The following is a 25,631-nucleotide window of genomic DNA, read 5'->3' as shown; positions in this document are numbered from 1 at the left end:
CACTACTGACTTATTCTTTCTTTTAGAAATGGTGGAATTTAGTGTTCGAGGAGCACAGTGAGTTTGCAGAGGGGTGAAGTGCTAAAATGGCCTTCAAAAAGGTCGTATGTCTCAATTTTCAGCAACTTCACTGGTAAAAAAAAAAAACCCAAGATAGTTCAGTTTTTGTTTATTTTATTGAGCTTGGCTAACTGCTCATTTCTTTTACTGACACTTTGGTATTAATTATACAACACAGCCTTGTATCTTGTATTACTTTTAGGTGCCTTTTCAACTCATTGTAATTTTTATGCATACTCAATCACAACACATCGTTATTCAAATTGATGGGAGGTACATCATCATCATCATTGGCAGCTTGTAATTTAGTTGCTGCTGTGACAAGAAACAGTGAAAATATCATCAGCTGTTTAATTTGTTACAGCAGTTGTGTTTCATCTGGTATATACATCAGTCTGACACAATATTGAAAACCTATGACGGATTTTTCTGTTACACTGCAATGTGTTCTGGGAAATCTGGGTTCCTGTAACATCCTCCTATGTTCACATACCACCCACTGCACACCCTACAGTGGTTGGTACTGAACGGGATGATGTGCGCACCATATAAAACTGCTTGGGAATGGCTCAAGCATTACAACAAAGGGCTCAAGTCCTGCTTCCAAACTTGCCAGATCCAATTCAGCTGAACATCAGCATGTGTTGTAATAAGCTTGATACCAACAGGCCTCACTCTCAAACCCCACGGCCAAAAAGAAATAAATAGAAGAGGCCTTCCCAGCAACCAGTGTTCTTGCTTTATTGGGTGAGAACTGTTTGGTGGCAAGTTAATGGCCTACACAATATTAGGCAGCTGATCACTGGATGTATATGTTATTAGTTGAGAAAGTTTATTTCAAGCAGAACTGCTGTAGAAGTATTTTTAAAAGGGAATTACAAAGCTCCCCCAAAAAACATCACCCTCCTATATTTCCATCGTAAATCTGCAGCTGTTCTTCAGAATCCACACTGCTGTAAAATCCAAGCCTGTGAGAATACGTTCTGATTCCAGCATGTGCGCCACCAACTCCCATCATGAGCTCTCAAAAAGAATTTTTAGTCTCACAGAAGCCACACAGGAGCTACAGGGGTCCCATTAAAATGCTATCTTTGACTGCTCATATCATTCTGCACCTGACATACACTGTAAGTATGAAGCAATATGTGGAAATTTAAATCTGAAGAAAATACAGTCAGTGTTCAAATGTTTTTAGGTAGTTTCAGCAGTAAAGCACCCAAAAGTGTGTCAGTTGTTGTCTGAACTGATGCTGGAATCTGTTTGTGGAGAGGTGCTGGCCAGAACTATTTCTTGTGTCATTTGGTGGAAAAGTAAATGTGCTTCAAATTTCAGAACTCCGCTCCAACTTGTGATTTCTGTTTTCTGCCTCTCGGGCCGCTCGATCAAGCTCAAACAGAAATAGTCACCGTGGTATGTACAGGCAAACTAACCTCCTTAGAAATGTTACACCAAGTAAAGAGATTATGAAATGATATGCTAAATAAAGATGTTTGCTTCATATGCCCATACTAAGCATAACTAAACCCAAGGATTGGGGATTTTATACACAGCGTGTCCTTTTTTTGGTTAGTCAGAATTGGACCCTTCACAAAGTAAGATGTTTGGGCACTCAATATTAATTTCTAACGGCATGTTGGAATTTCCGTCTGTTATCTGCCTTCTGCAGACTCAGTCCCTCTGCGCTGCACTCACAGTTTGCTAAGTGGCTTGTCACCATTGTTTGCATTCACACCAAATGACTATAAAGCTTGTTCATTGGTTTCAATAAAGCTAACAAGCGCATTTTTCAGTGTGGATGCACAAAACAAAATAGCTGACTGTTTCTAAATGTCAACCTATTCCCCCAAGTGATTTATACACAATCATACTGCAAATACACAGAATTGAATTTGCCAACACATAACAGACTCACAGTGTAGATTTAGAATGAGACTGGGCTGGATGCTCTGCAGACTTTGTAAGATCGATTTGCGTGAGAACCGTTCATGAAAGATGCAGTACCAGAATTCACTGCAGAGGATATGTAAAAACCGAACTCGCTGCTGAATGTTATTAAAAGTATTGCTGGAATCTTCTTGAGCTGTGTACTTCGAAAAGATAGATTTATAGATGATGCAACCAGTTATTTTTGGCATAAAAAAAATAGGATCAGAATTATTTTCTCTTGAATGAAATGTTTCACCTCAAATTCTAAAACTACATGCATTAATGTGCCTCACTGGCCATCTCCACCACCCTGTGAATGCTTTTCACCTGACTTCTGAGCCTGGCTGCAGGAATCTGCTCTCATTCAGCTACAACAACTTTGGTGAGATTGGGCACCAATTTAGTTGATAAGGCTGAATTTAGAGCAGTTAGTCTTTCTAATGTCCTGGCTATAGTTGTATAAAGTCAGACAGGTTATGTTATTTTGACTCTGGCAGAAAGTACATTGAAAGTCTATTTCTCTCTTTGCAGGTGAAATTCAACATACTATATCTCCAAAGTAAACCCCATAAGTGGCACATATTTGCACTATTTCTTCTGCACGCAGATTTTGCACGCAGACTTAAAATCTGCGTGCAGGCAAATGCAAATAGAAAATAGGCAAAATATTAATTTCTCTTTTTTATGGATTTGGCTATTTATTTAAGTTAAATAAAAGCTATTTAATGCATGCCAAGTTTAATTCTGCACCTGTCTTGTATACTGGTTAGCACTGCACAGTAAGAAGGTTCTTGCTTTTCTGGGACCTTTGTGCTCCCTGTGCCAGGTGGATTACCTCAGAGTGCTCCTGCGGCCCAAAGCCATGTTTAATTTTTTTTTTCTGTATTAACTGGTGCAGTTTAGTTTGCTGCAGGTGCTGATTTGATATACCTATAAAGCTTTGTGGTGTCAGTAAAACTGGAAAACTTACTGGAAACACAATTTTGCTCCCTCTGAATGTGTAAAAAATGAGAGGATTGTCAAGAGTACATCAGGCAGTAGCCTACCTACTACAAGTACTGCTGCAGTGTCAAGCTCTTGTACCCCTAAAGGTAAACTAGCTTATTTTCTGAGCGTGTAGTTACATCAGATTGGGAAGCTCTTTTCTTTATGCTCGGGCTTTGTCCACAGTTGAATTTTGGAGAAAAGAAACAAGCACATGTGCTGACTGGAAAGCGAAAATAATCAAAAACTACGTAGCTTTGTTCATATTGGATAAGCGAGGAGGCTTACTGGGGCAACAAATCACAAGGAATATTTTTGACACGCTGAGAATTTCACATAAAAGTCAAGTTTCTGATCATTTTGTTTGATCTTCTTTCCCAACTTGGAAAACTGATAGAAAATGCTGATTGTGTCAGTATTACGTCAATGCTCTAGCGACCCCCCCCTCCCCCCTCCCCCTTTTTATCCACGTTTTACCTGCCGGGACAAGCCCCATTTGGAGATAAAGCTAGCCCTGACGCTGACGCGCACTCGGGAGCGCGCACTCCGGAGTGGTTGACTCTCCTCATTATAAAGAAGCAAGAGACAGTCCGGATACTCGGCACATCCCGGAGAGCGGACTACAGAGCTGCTGCTGCGCTGCGCTTCGGTCCTGTCCTGCTGTCAACCTGCAGCCATATGAGCGAACTGCTGTTTGAGGCTTAAATAACACCAGAGGAAAACAAGGAGAAACAAACAGAAAGTAAGGAATCATCTCTGTTATAATCCTGGAAAAACGAATTACATCATTGCCAGAGCAAGTGCTTAGATTGCTTACTATTGCGGCTAATATCGTTTCTTTGGTTTCCAAACATTGTTTCAGGTGTTTCTGTGACGTTTGTAAATTCCTGCTATTTTATTCGCTCTGCCCTTTTTAAATAGATATTCATACTCAAACAGCAGACTGAGTCCAATTCCCAGTTCTGATGCCATCATGGACTTGCATCTTTATTTCTGAATCCTTTTATTGCAAATGTTTTAAAGAGGATTGCTTCTGTCCGTCTAGTCCTTAATATTGTCACACAGACCATTTTAATAACTTAATTAATGCCGAGGTTTTCCTTTCAGATTCACTGATTTAAAAAAAAAAAACGCGGTTTGACTGGCAGGCAGAGCGTCGTTCTTAACGGTTGTGTGCAACGAGTGAGTGTTTGCAAACATCGGATTAGATATGGCTTGATGGCGGAAAAACAGATTTGACTCGACAATTAATTTAACTTTTGTGTGTCCTGCTGTCATGCTTTTAAATCAGATCAGCATTACAAAGGAACTTAATGGATGAATGGTGTGGATAGTTATAAATGATCGGAGCGATTATCTCTTCCTGACAGCTCATTGTTGCTCACTGCACACCAAAGACGCTGTGTGTAATGGTGCGTGCGCGTGTGTGCTCGCGTGTTTGTTAGAGAGAGTGAGTGAGAGAGAAATGGGGGGAGGACTCTGTGTGTCACCTTGCAATTAAAAGTGAAAGGAGCAATTTTTGCAGACTCACTTGAAGGAGTTAATGCTAATTAATAGCAAGTCAATCAAGCAGGGGCGCATTAGACATGATCAGAGGGAGTGTGGAGGAACCCCACCGTGAGTGGACCTCGGGCCCAAATAAAACTGATTCGATCTTAAGTGAGTTGGAAATGAAAAGATAACTCAAGGACACATTTACAACATTTGATGTTCAAGTGGAAATTAATTTTGTGTCTTTTTCTAGATGCGTTTCAAAGACTTGGAAGATAGTGGTTTGTCGTTAATGTTGTGCCTGGCAGAAGCCGCACACACTGTGATAAACCGAACTAGCATCTAGTCTACTGGTATCAAAGACCGATTGAAATTACCTCAAAAGAATCACTGTTTGTTTTCATTTTGCTCTTTCACTCACTGCACAATCAAATCTCCTCATTTCTTTAATCTTTTATTGATTTTCAGCCAAAAAAGCTACATTGCTAAACTCCCATCCAGTCTCCTCCACCGTGGTGTGAATCTCGCCTTGATCGCCACTGCCAAGCATGGCTGCATCTGTTTGATCAAGATGCTTTCAACATTGGCAGGCAGTCAGCGCCGCTCGCTTCCACGGAGCGAGCGGGAAGAAGGGAAACTTTGCGTTCATATAATACGTTTGCATGCTTCACTTGATCATCTCTAAACAGGAGTGCCTCCCCCCCTCCCACCTCGCTGACCGGTCAAACTGTTCCCATGCAGAATGTCCAGAGACAGACCCAGGTGTCCACATTTCATGGGTTAGAAAGGGGCAAGTATTGTTATCAGCTGCTGAAGCCAGCTCTTTGTTGTTTGTTGTGTGTAAGAGGGGACTCAGCTGGTGCCCTTATCTGCCACAAAATACGAGATGCCACGACACTTTGTTCTAATTAAGACAGGATAAATCCTCCCTCTCTTTCCATCTCTCTCTCACACTCCCGCTTTGATTTCAGTCTCTCTCCTCTCCCTCCCTCTCTCTTCCTGCCTCACTCCTTTCTTTCCCGCTCTCCTCTCTCTTAGAATTACATCTTATTTTCTCCTTTTCACTCAGTCCCCCCACCTCCTTTGTCTCTCTCATTCTCTTTCCTCTCTGTGGGATGCCTCTTGCTGTGCTTCTGGTGCTGTTTGTGTCTCACAGCATTTTTGGAACATGCCTCTATGTGGGTGTCTGGAGGAGGTTTCCCCGCTGTGAGTGTGTATTTGTGTGCATACGATGATTGTAAAAGAGAGAAAGTGTGTGTATGTGTGCATTCAGACGGGCGATAAGGGCCCCATCCCAGGATGTTGCTGATGTTACTTTGCATCAGTGACAATGTTCTGGCCTCGTTCCACATCTGTTGTACCTGCGACCAAATTACCACCGAATCATTTTGTCTCTCCCTGCTCCCTGCTCCGGCTCACTTGGTGACAGATGGACCTTCCTTATGGCTCTTGTTTTCTTTTTTTATCACCCTATGTTGCTTCCAGGGGCCTCCGCCATCCAATAAACACCTAAAAGCTGCAAAATCCTCCCAGTCTATGTGTGAATCCCATTGATATTGTTTGTGGAGGATTGGGGGAGACAAAGCATTTTATATTGCTGAAGTCAGTGGTATTGGCCCTTGAGGAAATGAAGTTTTATGGCGTTAACTGCAGTTGGCAGACATGTTTATTATGCACAGGCATTTACTGGAGCTGTAATTTAGGTGCTTGTTATTGAGATGATATTTATGATAATTTGGTAGCATAAACTAGAACTATTTTACAGACGATAAGGAGACAAGTGCAATACATCAAATATTCAGCATTATTAAAATGGAATGGAGCAAAACTGAGTTATATTTGTGACACAGCAGATTACGCATCTATATTTCTTTGTTTAAATGTGCATTTTTTTTCTTCTTCTCCTGGTTTTCTTTCTGGTTCAAGCATAAACTCGAGCTGCTGCTCAGTGAACCAAGCAGCTGAAAAGAGATAGGTGGCTTTCCTTTTTTCCTGTGCAGCCACACACTCCCGAAGCGACCCCTGGTCTCTTTTTGACAGCCTGTAATAAATTTGCAAATTGAGCATATGCTCACAAGCCTGATTATTAGCTGGTTGATAACTTTCTGCTCCAGTGGATAAGATCTACTGAGTAATTCTGACATTAATCAACAGGAGTGTATTCCTGAGTTAAACTTCAGATCGCTGTATGCGGCCTGGAAACAAAGAAAAAAAGTATCGAAGGTGGCCTCTGTCTGACAACAGTCTGTTCCTGGATCCTTTGTTTCCTTTATCCTTATGGCCCTGCTGGTTGCTATGAGGGATAAAACAAGAGGAGCAGATGGCTCCTGGAGGTTTGGTGTCACAGCAGGTGAAGCTAAAAGATGCACACGTACAGCAGTTTAATACCAGGGTGGCCTCCTGTTCCGCCTCACTGCTTTTCCTCTCTCATTTTCCCAATATGAGCCGCAGATCTGGGTTCAATCTCTGTTAAGTCTATTCTTATATGAGTGTGTCCTGCTTAAGGGACTGACCAATTGATCAAAGCCCAGATAGACGCCCCTGATCTCATCAGAGCTTAATCATCCAGCCCTCTAATAGTGCCCCCTTTGCAATTTCTTGTGAGATTACCTATCATTTCATACTTACTCCGCTCTGATTCATGTGTCCCAGGTGGCACCACACTGTACGCCAGGCTTATAAAAACTGCTACAATATATATTGTGTTTTCTACACACTGTTAGAGATCACCTGCTTTTCTCCTACCTGCTTCCAAAAAATGTGGATTTTGTAAAACATTTTATTGGATTTTATATTACTATACACAGCTTCCCTCTGTACACTGATGAGCTCAGACACCAATAAATCTTTACACCTTTGAGAGTTGAGGTTCAAAGTATTATCCAAGATGCGTTCCTATTAAAAATCTGTTTTTGTGTACTTGGTTGTTATTACTTCTGGACTTTAAATTTCCCATGGCATGATGTGAATCCTCTCCACTTCACATTATAAATATAGTTACACATAAACAGCCAAATATGAGCACCAGATTGCTGGTGATAGATTTTTGTTGTTGTTGACATTAGGAGCAAATAATAAAAATTCAAATTGGTTTTTCAGTTCCTTAAGTTTTTTTTCTTCTTTCTAAGTCTGGGAAAAAAAAGACACAACTTCATGTTATTTGACAGTGTGTAAGACAGTCACTCACACACTTTGCATTTGTTAGTTATTAAAGCCCTTTCCTAAAATCAAACATTTCTGTCTATGAGAAGACCTAAATTTAGTTGTGGTAAAAACAACTTTTTAATATCTGCAATTATAATGGGTTCCAAATTCCTAATATACTGTTAAAAACACTGTTGACTTTTGTTAGGGAGTTTTTATTGTTTTATTTGCTTATGCTTCAAAAGTTATGTTATACATATTTCACCAGACAGTTTTCTGTATAAACAGGAAGCTGACCCTGTGACACTGACAAGAGACCAGCACAGAAATACATATCCGCAGAGGTTGACTTGCATTATATTATTCTTAGAAATTGACCTGCAACACACATACTCTGTGACACACACACACACACACACACACAGCTTGCATGCAGACAGACATCAGGACCTGCGTGACAGGAAATGTGATTATATTTGCATATTGACGATGTAATCTATAAAAATAAACGAATACTGCAGTTCGGTGTGATTTGCTCTGAGCTTCTCACCCGTGCAGCACGTTAACCTACACAAGTGTCTCATTGTTGTTTATTCACCTGACTGTTTGTTAACTGTAAATCTCTGACAACTTTCCACCAAAAATGCAGCAATGCACAAAGTCAGAGCCAAACCCTGCAGGGTTGCTGACATGAATGTAAAAATACAGGATTTAAAGCATTCAAAATAAAATAGAAAGCACAATGAGGTTATTTTGTGAGAAAAAGAAGATAAGACCAGTCAAAGTTGATGTTTAAAAAAAAAAAAAAAGCAGAAAATGTGAAAGAAATAAGCAAAACTCTCCCAACATCGGCAGAAATCCTTGAACCCCCTCAGTGCTATTAAAAGTGTCATTAAATGGGTTTTCGGAGTCTTTTATTCTTTCAACCAATAGCTATCTCACAGAAGCCATGAAAGCTACCGCCCAGCTATAATTTGCTTGTTTAAATGTTGCCATTCAAGTTGCAGATTACCTCAGTGTGGAATTAAAGTTGTCGGGCCACTCGTTTGGCCCGTCATCGCCTCAGTAGCAGAGGCCCTGCTGTGCCCTACCTTCAACACACAGGCTTGTATAATACAAGCTCTGGCAAGAGGCTGTGTTGTTCATGGAGGTTGTTTATCACACACAAGAGACTATGCTTAAAATGTGGAATGCCACCCGGAGTGCTCCATTATCATTCCCATCCTGTGTCTCCTCAAAGGGCCACCTGTTAGCAGCACTTGAAAGTATGAGAGAGGAAAACAGGGAGCTGCTATGCCGAGATACGTGGCCTTCCTCCTTCACCGCCTACTTTCTCTTTCACATAGCACATCTATGAAGACCTTACTTTGGAATGGGTGCCTTCTTTTTCTGTGGAGATGTAACAATGTTACTTTTTTATACTGGGAAAAAAATTTTTTTGAAGAGCACCATCACAGCAGCATCACCAATTCAGGTGATGCTGCTATTTCTAACTCCACATGCGTGTTAATCCTAAAATATGTAGGTGTATGAAAAAATTCCTGACACAATAAACCATCAATAGAATAGATCTATTTCTTTAAAGAAATACTTAAAAATCTCTGTAGAAATGATTTATTTATTCCTCTTTAAAGCCGCCTAACCAAAACTACAAGTTTATTCAAACAAGAAGCTGTGAATTAGGTACTAGAATGCATTAAAAAGATGATCGCGCATACATGATTTTTATTTCTTTAGTTTTTTAGGGCACTCTGATGGGCTGGTGCCCTGGTCCAGGTGAAGGGTGTACGCTGCATCTCACCCTATGGTAGCTGGGACAGGCTCCAGCCCTCCTCGCAACCTTGATAAGGATAAGCAAAGAGAATGGATAAATGTATGGACTTTATTTCTTTAGTTTATTTAGAGCCCTCTGATGGACTGGTGACCTGGTACAGAGTGTACCCTGCTTCTTTCCTCATCACAGATAGGCTTCAGTCCCTCCAGATAATGAATTGTACAACTAGGTAAGAAATGGATGGATGGATGCTTTATTTAGCAACATATGTTGTGTATGAATTTTTATAACTAAAAGTCATTTTCGGCCATAGTCACCGGACAAAACTCTTACATAGATATCAGGTGTGGTCTAAAGCTACATGACTAAACCTGGAATGTAAAACATATACACAATAAAAGCCTCTAAAAGAAAAAGAAAGCAGAAAAATATCCAGATTACAACAAACCGAAAACAGATCATCAGCACAACATACCATTATTGCTATAGTCACTTGACTGTATAAGCAAACAGTGACAGAAATAATTGTGTAAGCAACTAAAGTAAGAGTTAGAGATAACAGTAACAGTCAGCTTTCTCAATCCACTAATTGCCCACACAACTGAGCAATTAGAGCATTAGTAGGTGTGATGAGGTCAAATGGGGAGTTCTGAAAAGGGTCTGAGTTGCCAAAGCTGTTTAGCTAACAGAGAGGCATGTATCACAGGAGTAACATAAGCTGGGGCATCGCTTAGGCGGCAAGAAGGCACATTTCCCCAGATGTCAAGCCATTACTGTGATAAATGTGTACAGAAGACTTTGGAGATGTAATCCCTTAATCAATCCCCTTGTTTCACTGCCCTGCACCACAGTTAACTTTAAATGTTTTGTTTGTTTCCCTTCTAAATCACCCCTTTGACCAGATAAGATCCGAGCCACTCGATACCCGCATCAATTCATGTGTCAAACAGACAGAGTGTAATCCCAGCTAAACACTATATATATGTGAGCGACACAGCTGATTACCCTCCCCTTCGACACTCTGCGGACCTGTTTGACGATAAAGGTCTCGTCTCAGTGGCCAGCCCCACACTCTTGTTTGTTTGCTGCACAACTGGTCGAACTCCCGGAGGCAAACGGACAACGTTTGCCTTTAAATCCCTCGGAGCAATGCCGGCACTCGTAGTGCAAACTCCTCCTGACATCACCAGAATCCTCTGCAGCCCGCTCACCCACACACCCTGGCACCTGTGTGCTGTTTTTAGAAACACCTAAATAACTGACTTTAAAACCAAGGGTGTGCTTTTTTTAGCTTGGTGTGTGCGCGTCGCTGTGATAAAAGAACTGAGAGCTTATCAACCCCCCCAACTCCACCTTGGAGACACACACAGCACATGTGCCCACCATCACTGATGGCTCAATACTTTCCCTCATTGATTTTCTGTATGCCCTGCACTGCCATTTGTCTTTTAACACAAAGGAGTTACCTGCCACAGCGCCATAATAGCACTGTGTATGTCTGTCACAATGGATTGTGCTAGCCTATTTAAGTGGAGGAGAAAACAAAACATCCCATGTATATGATTTGCCATTAAGTTTTGGATTTTTTTTAATTACAGGGCAAATTGTGTTATGATTAAAGAAATAAACAAACATTTTCTAACATAAGGTGCAGATCAGTGTAAGCATCTTTAAAGTTTAATGACGGCTAGAACACATCAAGTTTTATAGTGAATCATTTCTGTAGTATTGAGAGGTCAACATGTTTTAATAGATTAATTTCGTCATTATGACAGTTATTTATTTTATGAAATTACTTTATTTTTCCCATTATTTTTTTTCATAATCTAATTAATTGCTAGTAAAATAGAAACAATTTCTCACATCTAGCACAGGGCAGGATAGTTAGCAGGACGACTAGTTAGAGCATGCAGGAGGCAGGATACATGATGTCAGTACACCAGTGCTATTATCACACTAGCACAAACTGCAACAATCAAATACCACACAGGCCTTTTGAGCTGGGAGTGTAAAGGCTGCTTAGTGTCCAGTCTCACTGTGTTGGACATTTGTGTTCTTACCAATGACTGTAGAAATTGGTTCTAATATAAGCACATAGTACTCTGTTGGATTACAATTGAATCTGAGCTTCATTGCAGTGCATGCTGGGATATCAAGATGGGAAAAGAAAAACTATTTTTACTTTTTTATTAAGCACCATTTCATTCACATTTGGATGAAGTGCCATTGTAGATATACAGAACCTCATATTTTAGTTCAGTCACACCTCACACATATGTTGACCTTTGCAATAAAAGGTACGGTTGGAGAGCTCTTGAGACCGTGATGAAGCATGTGCACACTGCAGTATCTCATAATGAGTAAGGCATAGAGGTCCTTGAATGAAGGTTGGAAAATCATTTTTTTAAATGAACAAGCGTCTCACCATTGTCTCTTCAAATTCACCAGAATAAAGGTGTGTGCTCGAGAGGCTGGCTGTGAAGTAGTCGGAATTTGTGGGATGATGAATACAGCAGAGTACGCATCACAACACTCAAGGACCTGTGGTCTCCCAACTTTTGCTTCTGCACAAAAAGGCTGATAGTCGGGGCTGAATGAGGGATGCCCCCTTTGGAAGGAAATTGCACTAATTGTGTGTCTGATATTTTTTCAGAAGGATATGTCACTGAAGGAAATAATAATTGTTCAGGAACTGTCGTAGGAGAATGAAGAGGTCACAATTTATTGGAAAGGGAACTTGCAATATCAACTTTATAATGATGCTATGGAAAACCTGTGGATCATTAAAATAACTGGGAATAATCTTTAATGTGTGTACATTAACGTTTGTATATTTCTTTTGTAACTTTTTATTCTGGATAAATGCAGAATATGCAGATTATACAAATGATATAATAAAATAGAGTGCTGAAAGATAGGCAACTAGTATTTGATACTCAAAACGAATTATTTTTTAAGATGTACAAATCCTCAACATAGCTTCTGTGGAAAATCTGATCAAATCTGCAGACACCGCAGAATAAATTATGTGCAGCACTGAGAAATATTTTCTCCTCCCAGTAGGTGGTGTTGTGCTGGACAGACAATGGCTCTCTCCTGGAGTATGTTGCTGCTGTTTGCCACCCTGGCACTGTCATACAGCGCTGAGCATGGGGCTCCTCATGGCAAGAGGAGGCAGGCGCAGACCTCAGCAGGTGGCAGCAATGCCCTACAGTACCGCTCGCAAGTTCTACAGGGCCGCGGATATAGCAGGAACCGCAGAGGGCACGGTGGCCGGGGTGCCAAGGCTGGAGCTGGGCTGCTCTCTCACAGGCCCCTGCAACCCTTGGCCAGACCTGAGGATGATGGGACAGGCCTAGAAGGTCTCAGCCCAGTGAGACTGGAGATGGGTCCAGGCAGGGACAAAGACAGAGCTCGAATGAGTGTGAAGAGTCCATCCCAGGTCCAGGAGAACCACCTTGTAGGAACACGCAAGGAGAGAGGGCATGGAAATGGACATGGGCACCATTCTGAGCACAGGAGACAAGGGAGCCGGCGTGAAAAGGGGCGTCACAGAAAAGGTTAGTGCATCACAAACCCAGACATACATTTGCGCTCAAAAGTTTGCATGGGCATAAATCATTAGTCATGGTAATTTGGGGTTTTTCATGATTTACTTGAGCTGTTTTTGACCTTTCTTTTTTCCATGTTTGAATGAATGTACAGCAAACATCTTTAATTATTAAAAAAAAAAACAAGGATTGGTGTACAAATTTTAGTCTATTTTGTATTTTCTTTGATCTGTACCAGGTCAAAAGTATGCAGACAGTCTGAAATATATCCATTTACTCACTCAAATCTTTTGGTGCTGAAGGTTCTGCAATGTCTTTTAATTTGACAAGGCCAAGATTTATTATCTTCTTGTTATTATAATTGACTACATCAGGTAGTTTCTATTTGCAAGGACAAAAAGGATTTGTTTAAAAGCACTCAGACCAATATGCAGAACAATGGGAAAATTCAAAGGAAGGAGAATTGTAGATTTACACAAGCATCAGAGGTCTATGGAGCCATTTCTAAACAACTGCAGATCATCAAATAAGCATCAAATAGTTGTACATAAGTACAAGTTATTCACATGTGACACCACTTTGCCTAGAAGGTCAGACAAGAGAAAAGTACCAGTGGCACTGTACAAAGTAGATGAAATAATGAAGTAGGACTACCTCCAAATTCCTCAACTTCACCTCAGATCATTGTCCTGCTGGGATATAGCAGCATTCCAGCATGACAGTGATCCCAAATACAAAGCAAAACTCTATTGGATAGAGTATTGCCTACATTTAAAAGCCAGGTTCATGCCAGGAAACCAATTTAAATGAATTCTTAAATGTCTTCTGTCAAGACGAGAGATCAAATATCTACATGACAACTTTCTACACTCCATCTCGATCTTAAATGATCAGATGTCAGAATTTAAAACATGAATTAAGAGCAACATCCTTGCCTAAATCTATGGTCATTATATTGACACTGATATTGCCAAAAAGATTTCAGGAGTAGAGGAAAGCAAAGCAAAAACAGTTAAGCATCCCACTCTATTTATAAGCAAGTAGCCACGCCTCAGGGGCACAGCTAAAAAAAAAAGGTCTTTCTGCACATTGTCATTCTTCCCATGGTGCTCAATAGAACAATTGCTGTTACCTTAGAAACCACTGTTATATGTCATAACACTGTCAATTTGATCGAGTGGACAGTTTCAGCAGTTCTGACACAGACAAACCTGTTTGGCTTTGAACCTAAATTAATAACAGTTACATTTGAAAGGTTCTGTAAATATGACATAATGTGACAAAATACAGTACTTTCAGGTTTTAAAAGGAAATTTAAGAAGTTCAGGGACTGCATGACAGCTTGAAATATATTCTGATTTACCACTACTGACTCTGAATTTATATTATGAATGATTGTGGAGGTGAACTCGAGTTTTTGGTCTGGTGTTTGCAGAGTTCCAAACTGCAACAACAGGAACATTATCGTGGTGCACAGATTACACTGAGAAGCTTTTTATTGGACTCGTGCTGCAGAATAAACCATAGTTTATGGAAAATTTGAAGAATTAGTCATAGTAAACAGAAAAACAGCAACAATAGCAATAAAAATTAAAGGTTAAAAACATCTAAACCCCTTCAGTTTGAAATGCCATAGTGACAAAACTATCTCATCTTAACTGCAGTTCAATATTAGTTTATTAGTATATTTGTATTGTTATTATTATTTTATATATTAGTATTTTAGATTAAACTTTCTCTAATAATCTGCTGATATGATTTGCTGACACAAAAAAAATAAATGTATCTCTCTCTGTTCAGGGTTTTCTCCAGAGCTGAGCTCTGCATTGAAGGACAGAGATCTATTTGAGGATCCTCTCTCCTCCTCTGCTTCTGCCACCTCCCCCTCCCTCAGCATGACCCCACCCAATGAACCCCCTTCCCCCATCATTGGCGTCTTTGGCTCTGGCTCTTCTACGGTTACCACGGTGATGAACGAGCATCCCCCAACGCTGTCCCCGGCCTCAACCAAACCCCAGGTAACCAACGAAACTGGAGTGGTTATTAAAGGCTGGGTGTGTTGTGCCTCAGTGTGATTTCAATGTGTGGTGGAAATAGAGTGAAAATGGGCCCCATTACAGCCGTTATGCTGCCACAAGCCTCATAGCTCATCATAGAAATGGCACTCTCTACAGTGTGAACCCAAAGGTGCTGCTTGTGAAAAACGTCATCCAGCAGGCCAAACTGGCTGGTTGTTGGTCACAGTTTGTATGATAGATATGGCCTGTTCTGTATAACAAAACGGCACCCCTGGAACCCAAAATCATGGAGTTCAGAGTCCAGCAGCACATTTTTCTGTAACTACCTTCCTATTCTTTATTAAAGACCACCTCAGGACAAAATCTATGGGCGCAGAGAGTCTTTTTTTTTGTGTCTGGCTGTGCATGTGTCATGAAAAAATCTGCAGGGGTTATGAGGTATCACTCACCCCCCGTCACAGCCACCCGGAATGATGCTTAAACAACATTTATAATGGAAAATAATAATATATGGTTTCCTGAGACTCCTCGGGTCTGTTACAAATGAAATGTGGGGACAGAGAGTCTCTACATCAGGAAAGTTTTTGGATTTGCCAAAACTGCCGTTAAAACCCAACAGCCTGTAATATGTTTCAGGGAAATTTCCGGTTGATTTTCTGGATGAAAATACGACAGTTAGGAACTGTTGAACTGCAGTTTGTAGAAAATTGAAGACATTTTGTGTTTCTTTTTAAATGGTTCTTTAGCACTCACCGTCCCCCATTAACTTGCGTGTTGTGTGTGCATGCTTGACACCTTTTTCAAACCATTAGTAAATGCTATTTCTTTCAACCACGACCCTTCTGTAACCTTAACTGCGTGTTTACTGCTAAAGTCCTTTAAGCCTTCATCTTTCCCAAACCTAACAAGCTCCTTTTGTACCACAGTCTAACCAAGCCTTACTATTGTGCTGTCACTAAAAATGGTTATTACATAGAGGTCTGCTTTTAGTGCCGCTTCTCTGCAGGCAAAATAATCCAAAATTATCCGAGTCATTTCCATTAAATTTGGTGGCGCACAGGCAAAGTGAGACCCATCCAATTTTGAGTATCCCTTTCTTTAAAACTGCACGACGGACACTGACCTCAGCAGAGTTCTTTATTTTTACACAGTAATTTTTAACAGCACATCTTAACACCTGTAAGTTTAAAACAAACAATGGTTTTTAGTGAGGACCCTGGCGATGAATTATCATGTGTCTCAGATCTCCTAATCACTTCTGATGGCATGCTCATGTTTGATTCAAGAAACCTTGCCTTAGGATTGCTCCTTTAAAAATGCCAGCACATTGCTTGGTCACAAATGGAGTCAAAGACAGAGGAAAACTTTTTGGATGAGATTATGGTGATAATAGCGGAGAATATAGTCAAGCATTCTCTAGTATTTAATGGACTAAGCACTGTGACTGCTAACCAAACGACTGTAGTGCGTGTGTGGTCACTGCATTGAATAAGGTAGAAGCAGACAGACAGAGCTGGAAAATTCATCCCAGCTTTGGCCTCAGATGTATCCTGGACCTTATAACCAACAAAAAATTTATTTTTACATCAAATCTAGAGCCTGATTAGAAATAATTTCCTCATGGTTTTCAACTTAAAGTCATTCTTATGAATGAGATCCCTGACGTTTTGCTGCCCTATAATAATCTCACGCTAACCCATTGATTCTCTGATTCTTATTTGCAAAAGGTCACTCGTCCTTTTTAGGTCATCAAATAAACAACTGGCAGTTGGCTCATTAAAACAAGTGACATTAAGAATGAGGATGTTGGTGCAAGCTACCGGGACACAGATGGGATGAAGTAGCAAAATGTGATAAAACTTTTGAGTGGCAAAAACACAAACAAAATATTTCCAGGAATGGTCAGGCTATTTTCCAGGAGACTGAATAGTCTGTTGTTTTGATCTCTCATCTCAAATGTAATTTGCTCTGGAGCGGTTAAGCTTTAAGAAACGAATCACCCTTGTAACACTAAAAACCCAGGATGAAACTTTTAGTGTCTTTGCTTTGCTTCTAAATCTGCTTCAAATTAAAGGAGGGAAAAAACAAAAGTGGGTAAAATAAAGACATTTACAATACACAGAAGACACAAAGAGACACAAAGAGATTATAAAGGAACAGACAACTATGTTTAAAAACGACAGGTGAAATCAATTAAGACAGGATAGGCAATCAAAAGAGGTAGAAAAACAACAAAGACAGGGAGTAAAAAACACATGACACAGATAAAGATCTTTCAAAATAAAATAGGATGTCAGTGAGGAGACAATGCACACACAAGGCAAGAATGGGGAAGCAAAGCAAACAAGGAAAAGGACAACGCTCAGGAAATGCAAAGGAAAAAGAAACTATGACTCTTCTGAGACCCCAGAGAGTACAGGAGCATACTGTACTCTGACAGCAGTCAAATATTATTGGGCCAAAGCAGAAAAAGCTGTTAGCCTCTCCTGAACCCAGATCCAGTTGTACAAAGATGCTGAGAGGCTTCTTAATTAATGTTCGATTTTATGCTGATGGTTTAATGAGCAGTAGAGGACAAGCAGGTAGCCCCCTGCAATTAAACTGATTGTTATTTTCACAGGCACATTTCCTGAGGGTAAAAGGACACAATTTGGATCTGTTTCCAAGAGGAGCTTCTTTTTTTTTTAATTGATCATGTATTCCCCGTGAGATATCACAAAGTCCTACTGTGTTACATTTCTATTTTGTTTCACCTCTCTGAGGAAAGTGGCAGTAACCGTGTTCTTATGGCTTTTATTCAAGTTAGGGATGTCTTAGCAATTCATCAAGAAATTTTTCTTTATGACTAGACCATCAAACGCCGATCTCCACAACAATATTTTATTAAAGTACGACACCTAAATTTATGGCACTTTTATATAAATTTGGATCAGTCACAAGGTATTCAGCTACTGACATGAATTTTGAATATCCTATTAGGAGCCTCAGAGTGCTATGTTTATGTGCCATGTACATAAACAGTACCACATGTGCTTTACTAGATTTTTTTTTAGCCATTCTTTGAGCCGTATAAATAGGCAGAACAGGAAAAAACTATTAAAGATAAGTAAAGATTCACAAATAAAGAAAAGGCAAGAGCAGCTAGAGGGGCAAAAATGTATCCATCCTAAAACAGCTGTTTTCTCCCACCTAATATAACAACACAATGGCTTTTTGATGATAGGTTTTTAGAAAAAGTCCTTAAAAAGACCTGTTATAATTATTATTTTTGTCAAGTAGCCTAAGGAGCTTGGAAAGAAAAGCATCTGGACTTCTTTGAGTTGCTTGAAGACGTTTCACCTCTCATCCGAGAAGCTTCTTCAGTTCTTTTTGTTTTGTTTTGTTTTGCCTGTCCTGTTTGGATCTTTAGCCATCAGAATTGTTGTCTGAAGGCCAAGAAAGATGCCAAGTGGATTTACTTTACCAAGTGGATCATCATGGCCTTGCCATATTGGTCCATTTGATTGACCTTTATTATAATTATGTATTTATTTTATTTTTGTTTTTTAAAGACGGGACAGACATGACTGGGGGATAGGACAGGGAGAAAGAATGAAAGAAAGAGAGGGAGAGAAAGAAAAATAGAGGGGAGAAGAGATGGTGAGAAAGGGGAGAAGAGAAAAAAAGAAAAACAAACAAAACACCTGGATCACCACAATCACCAAAGAGCAACATAATAAAAACAACACCATCACAATAAATTAGCTAATAATAGATAACAGTAGATACTTTTTTAATTTCACCTGTTGAGAATGAAAAAAGAAAACAAGCAGAAGAAAATGAGAGCAATAGAATAAACAACATCACGATGATCTATGGGAATATAACTGTAAATACTAAATGTTAAACATTATTGTGCAGCACGTAAGATCGACAGCGCACAGTGTGCTTTGAGGTAGGAGCCAAAAAGGGTGTAGTTTGTGTGTGTGAGCACCCGTGTGTACACCTGTGAGCATGAACGTGCTTGTTTTAAAAGGTTCCTTCATGTAATGATCTGCTAGAGGGTGTGGGGAGCCACAGCCCCGTCCTCCAGGGCATGAAGCAGGTATGGAGGAGATCAAAACTCCAGACATCCAGAGGCCCCCAGAACACAAGAGACCAAGGAAGACCAACAGAGGGGCAGCCGCGCCACTGTCCCAGAAAGAGCTGACGAGAGTCCCAGATGAGGGGTCACTCAGCAGCCGCGGAGCAGAAGCCAGGGGGGGTTGCAGTGACGTGCCCGTGAGCTCCGCCGGCAGCCAGCCGTGCCTGAGTGACCGAGCCCCAGGCCGAGAGGCTGGGGGCACCCCACCTCCGAAGTGGCCCGAGCAAGCCCCAGGCTCCAGGCCCCGATAAGCAGCCACCAAGGAGTGAGCCGGTGTGTACCTGGACGCCTATCCTCGGACACAAAGAACCACCAACGCACCGATGTCTGAGGGCGTCCGCCACTGGCAGGGGAAGTGGTGGGGGGAGATAGGCCTCCATACCTTGGAGGACCTGGGATGTCCCCAGAGAGGTGGAAGCTGCTTCTTCAGTTCTAAGGGTCAAATGGTGGAGAGTCCCAGATTTAAACCCAGTGGGAGTTTCCCCCCAAAGAGGGACCAAGGACCCCCTCTGTTCAAAGATGGTCGCTCACAGTGGACGTAAGTGAGCGACCATCTTTGAACAGAGGTGGTGGTTTACGACACCAACTCTCTGCCATCTATAATCCAGTTTTGAGAACCCTTCCCAGACGCCTTAACGCCCACTCACATCCTGGGCCATCTGACCTCAGGAAATCACATGATAGGGTGGGGCCAGGTTTCACAATGAGCTCACCCGAAACCCTGGCTGATTGTGACCCACACCTGCTTTCACACCTTGGCTCATGTGATTAGGTACTGTAGATGATCATCAGGAGGTCCTTTGTCCCTTTTTGGGGGGAAACTCCCACTGGGTTTAAATCTGGAACTCTCCACCATTTGACCCTTAGAACTGAAGAAGCTTCTCGGATGAGAGGGGAAACGTCTTCAAGCAACTCAAAGAAGTCCAGACGCTTTTCTTTCCAAGCTCCTTAGGCTACGATGACCTGGATGACTGAGAACTTTCACAAACATTTTGTCAAGTACATTTTCCTTCAAATACAGCAGATATCCTTAAAAGGATCTTCTGTATTAAGGATATCTTCTCTGTGTTCTCTGGCTTTGAGCATATATGTCCCGCTTACCAACTGTTCAAATCTTCTGTTTGAGAGGATCAGCCAATTAGAAGAAAGTTGGCCTAAAATAGCTTGTTTCAAACAGAGATAGAACAGATGCAAGGGCCTGTCTCCATCTAAAATAGAGCGAAGATAAATAAGGATCATTTTAAACTCATAATTGTGCATAGGTACTCGAGGAGATTCTAAGAATTTGGTTCAGCAAACCTTGATTTATTTTCTTTGACACATAGCAAAAAACAGTTTTAAGTGGTTCGGGTCTTTTGGGTGGGCTTTTTTCTCACTTAGCCTAGAAACCATCATCATCAACCATCATACCTTTAGTGCATCGCATGTTGCACTCTACCATCCTGACATAAACGCATAAGGCAAAGATTTTCTTGCATGCTAATCACTTCCATTTGCTTTTATAGATAAGACAACAACAAAACATAATGAAGTAAGAAATTACATTCTGTACGTTTCCATAACTGCAATGCAATTTCTTTAAAAAATAAAAATAAAAATACAGCTGGATTTCATTTAAACATGTCACCTCACCATCCACTCTGTGCTGTATTTGATCTGCAGGCAGTGGCTGTCCCCACTGACTAGAAAGAAAAGGCGTTTGTTCAATGAACTGCAAGTCTGTAAACTGTTTATGTATTAACCACACAAGTACTGCATGATGTATATTTGTATGCTGGTGTGTGGCCAGCCATGTTCTCTGTTACCAATCGATTGGTTTTTAAAGCTCTGCTGCTATCCCTGTTGTCTCCGTGGGGGTATTTTATAAATCAATGAAACATCACTGCTGCTGGTCACAACACAAGTCCAATGAGTTTCATTAAGAACACACCGAATACATTTACTAGCAAAACACAGTGAGCAAACCAAAACACACTCATTTATTGCTGCTGTGGTTTAATTGAAACAACTAAGCATTCATCACAGATGACAGAAATGTATTTACTGTCTATGCTTGATAATATATGGGTAAAAGGTAAGGTGTAGTTTCAAGGTACACTTTCATTTTCAGAGGTCTGGACGAGGAAAAGGACAAGGAGAGGTGATGCCAACGTTGGACATGGCTCTCTTTGACTGGACAGATTATGAGGACATGAAACCAGCAGACAACTGGTCATCTTCCAAGAAGAAAGGTTAGTAAAGTTATTTTAAAGTTATTAAAAACAAAGACAGATGGATGAGTTCCTACCTAGAACCCAGGACACCAAAGACCTCATTCTGTGAAAACTCTTAGAGAAATTATGGATGAGGACCTTAGTTTCACTGACCATATTAAGACTAACTAAAACAGCTTCTGTATTCGACAAATATAGCTCAAGTGAGATGTGTCAAAGCAAGATGTTGAGACGCTTATCAATAGCTTTATCTGTTGTAGATTTGGGTACTGCTATGCTGTCTTTATCATCCTTCCTAAAAAAGACTATTAGACAGCTACAGTTAGGTCAGAATGCTTCTCCTGCAACTTTAACAATAACTAAGAAAAGCAGTCAAATCAAACCAGTTATTAGCTCTCATTATTTTAAAAAGAAGTTAAAAACAGCATTAATCAACACTGCTGGACTTTTTAAAACTATTTAACTCCACTTATTTTTATTATGTTAATTTTGTCATAAACAATAAACAATAATTTTAAAATGTTTTTTTTTTAATTTTATCTTGTAAAACACTTTGAATAACTGTGTTTGATAGGCCCTTTATGAATAAACTTCCCGTGACTTGCTTGTGGCTCCACAGAAACATCAGGATATCTATGTTTTTAATTTATCCACAAGAGACCTTGAATACAGTCAGAAAATCTCACGGCAATCTATTTAACACGTGTTCACTGTTTAAGTAAAGGCATTTGCTGATGGTGCCACAGACAGGTTAGGTGACGCTAATATCTGCATCAAATTTCATGGTAATCTGTCACCACTGTGATGAAGAGATTGACTGACTCAATATTACCATTACTAGAGACATGTTAGGATGGCTACAAACTGCATTATTAACACTTTATTTAAATTATATTTTAAATTTAAACAACTTGAAGCTACGGTGGCCCTGAGAGGCCAAACGGACTGCAACTTAAGAAAACACCAGCAATAAGAAAAACGCTGCAAAAGCACACAAAACATAGAGGAAATGGGAAAAATGACAACGGAAATAGGAAAAAGCAGAATTCCAAAAGCACAAGGGAAGTGTTTCTGGGGAGACAATAACCCGACGGACCAGTTGCAGGAACCAAAATATGCTAATAATTGTGCTGGAAGACACTTAAAAGAAGTGGAGGATCTATCGGTTTTGTGAGGAAAGAAAAGAAGAGAGGTAAGTGTGTTAGCATAACTATTTGCCTAAAAATCTGTCATCAGTATTATATGAATCATGATAAAACACGCCTACCATGTTTTGGGTTCCTGCAGCTGGTCCTTTGGGTTATTGTCTCCCCAGAAACACTTCCCTTGTGTTTTTTCCTATTTCTATTTTCGTTTTTCCTATTTCTGTTTTGCTTTTTCCTATTTTCATTGTGTTTTGTGTGCTTTTGCAGCGTTTTTCTTATTGATGGTGTTTTCTTAAGTTGCAGTCTGTTTGGCCTCCCGGGGCCACCGTATGAAGCTCAAGTAAATGAAATATAAACTCAACACACATAATTATTTTGTAAGAAGTAACAAAGCACTTACTGCTGGGGGGCAGCTGGAGGCCTTAAATCTGCCATCAGTGTTTACGGGTGTCATGTTAAATATGTGAAGTAGAATTTCTTTTTTTATACATGAGGATAGCAGCAAGATTGAAGGGGAATGTTTAAAAGACAGGTTTGAAAATGCTGACACTGACAAAAAGGAGGCTGAGCTGGAGGTAGCAGGGTTGAAGATATTGAGACTTTCATTGGGAGTGACCAGAATGGACAGGATTCAATATGCGTACATCAGAGTAACAGCTCAGGTTGAGCGCTTTGGAAACAGAGTTGGAAGACAACAGAAAATATTTTTGGATGTAGTGAAGGAGGACACGCAGAGGGGATGGTGTGACCTAAAAGGAGGCTAGGGATGGGGGTCACATGGAGACAGATGATGATGGTGACCCCTAAAGGAAGCAGCCGAAAGAAGATCACACACCAAGTAGAATTTTGTTACTGCGTGAAAAACCCAACAGTTTGCTTGGATGACGCTGCACACTGATCAGTGGTTTGATGCTCAAACAGCTGTTTTCATTTCTTGTTCTGCAGACAAAAGGCGGAGTAAGAACCTCAGCAGTGGAAATATGACTGTGGATGCTGATGCAATTGAACCATGTGACCACCACCTGGACTGTCTTCCAGGTCAGTATAAACAAGAGTCATATTTATTTTTCAGGACCTTACTGTGACCTTATCGCTCTTGGCAGTTATCTTAAAATCCATTTATTGACTGTTTATAAAGTGATAAAACACCACACAGACCATGTATTCACCAGCATTGAAAACGGTGTTTTACACTGTTAGGACTGTGGTGTTGGTGTTGTATATTAAATGTCTATGCACACATATAAAACATGCTTGATTGATAAAAGACGTGTTTTTCTTGAACAAGGTTCCTGTTGTGACCTGAGGCAACATGAGTGTAAACCTCACAACAGAGGTCTCAACAACAAATGCTACGACGACTGCATGTGTGAGGAAGGTGAGAGATTATTACTTTAGTTTTTTACTCACTACTAGCATCATTAGGCGCTTTAGCATCAGCATCAGCTCATCTCTTCATGTGCAGTTGTGCATTTGGGTCACTTCCCCCAAGTCTTACTGTTTACAATTAAGATTTTAAAAGTCTTTGACTTGTAATGGGTCCCCAGAGGGACTAAAAGATTAGAGGCTGACTAACATAGCAGTAAACAGTAAATCTCAAAGTGTCAGTAAATTGAGATTTTTTGTGTTTCATGACATTGTTTTGAGCTTAAAGTTGTTCATTTCATAGATTATGTGATGATGATGCAGAATTCTAACAAATATTAAATGTAAGTAATTTAATTTATACCTTCTCAGCTACATTAGCGTTGCTGATTCAGCTCTTTATTCTATCCTAAAATAGAGCATTTCTACTAATGTTAAAGTACTGCCTCTGGTAATTTAAAACTCATATTTTATCCAATTCAATCACCTTTTCAGATAATGGGTCACTTGTTATCTTTCAGGGTTTCGTTGTTATGCTAAATTTCACCGGAAGCGACGCGTGACCAGGAGAAGGGGTCGCTGCGTGGTGCCGGAGTCAGTCAGCAGTGACCAAGGGGGTTTCATTACCATATAAAGAGGAGGTGATGAAGGCCAAGGTGGAGGAAGAACATAAATAATGACCCCCCCTGACCAAGAAGCCACATGACCCTGCTAAACTGACCAAGTACTTAGAGGTGATGACTTGCTGGTTTTTCAAATCAAACCCACAATATATAAATCACCCTGATACCAACACCTAGTCAGCTAAAGCGAAGTAACAGGTGGCCAAAGTGGAAATAACATTTCAATGTTGCATTGTGGGATACGTTATGCAGCCTAATCCAGCAAATCACCAACTTTAAGCACGCTCGTTTTAATTTAGTGTTGTTCATTCCCTGCAGGAAGACGGCCTCTCCAAATTCTTGTCATTAAGAAAGCCTGCAGGGTTTTTTTTGTCTTTTTATTTGCCTGGTTGAAAAGATTCACTCATTGGGTGACACATCAGTGACTAAAGTTTGTAGCTATCACACAGATTAGGTTTGAATATTTACTGCCTTCATGGTTCCTGTTGATGTGGTTTCATTTTTAGGCAAGAACAGATTTTGTAAGTTTTCATCACGCTGACCTGTTCAAAATAATTTTTAGTATTGCTTTAAGATCTTTGGAGTCCCAGAACAGTGGCGTTTTCCGCTTCAAGACTTTTAGACCAAGTTAAATAAAAATGGAAACAAAAATAATGTTAAAAATTTTTTTTTTATCTTTGACTATTTGCCGTGACTATGTGAAGAAGCGTGTCAGATTTCGTTCCCTGTCCTCTTCTCTGAGCTGGTATTCCAAACAACTGCTAAAAGTTATTTTTAAAAATATTATCTAAACTGGTCTGCTGTCCTGTACTGTATATATGATTGTGTTTGAATTACCAACACCTTTTTTAATTGACACCACTGTTAAAAATGTGCTTAATGATAGTAAGATAAACAAAATGCTTGTCTGACCTTCCACTTTACATGTCTGTTTTATTTATTCAGTACTCAAACACGTGTTTATATATTCAGTTCTTCTGCCTGTTTTTATTTTTACAATTAAAACACTTACTAGGATGCACACTGTGTGATGCTAAGCTGTTTCTACACGTCTACACACTGTTTGGCTAAACCATTTTTACTAATCCTAAAAAGCAAACTCTCTATCCTTTAGACCAGGGGTGTCAAACTCAAATACACAGTGGGCCAAAATTCAAAACTGGAACAAAGTCGCGGGCTAACGCTAATATTTATTGAAAAAAAAAATCTCTGGA

The 25,631-nt window shown here is 40.2% G+C and overlaps 1 protein-coding gene across 1 annotated transcript; it reads left to right on the top strand.

Moving 5' to 3' along the window:
- Positions 1–3,504: 3,504 nt before the first annotated feature.
- On the top strand, positions 3,505–25,335 carry draxina (dorsal inhibitory axon guidance protein a). The gene is made up of 7 exons (XM_026167166.1): positions 3,505–3,712; positions 12,440–12,939; positions 14,731–14,948; positions 21,182–21,302; positions 23,375–23,467; positions 23,718–23,807; positions 24,316–25,335. The coding sequence occupies exons 2-7, from the start codon at positions 12,465–12,467 to the stop codon at positions 24,426–24,428; spliced, it is 1,110 nt and encodes a 369-aa protein (XP_026022951.1). The 5' UTR covers positions 3,505–3,712; positions 12,440–12,464; the 3' UTR covers positions 24,429–25,335.
- The last annotated feature ends 296 nt before the right edge of the window (positions 25,336–25,631 follow it).

This window comes from Astatotilapia calliptera, chromosome 5 (assembly GCF_900246225.1).
Source record: "Astatotilapia calliptera chromosome 5, fAstCal1.2, whole genome shotgun sequence".
NCBI lineage: Eukaryota > Metazoa > Chordata > Actinopteri > Cichliformes > Cichlidae > Astatotilapia > Astatotilapia calliptera.
Note: the sequence above shows the minus strand (reverse complement) of the source record. Positions and strands in the feature narration are given on the sequence as shown.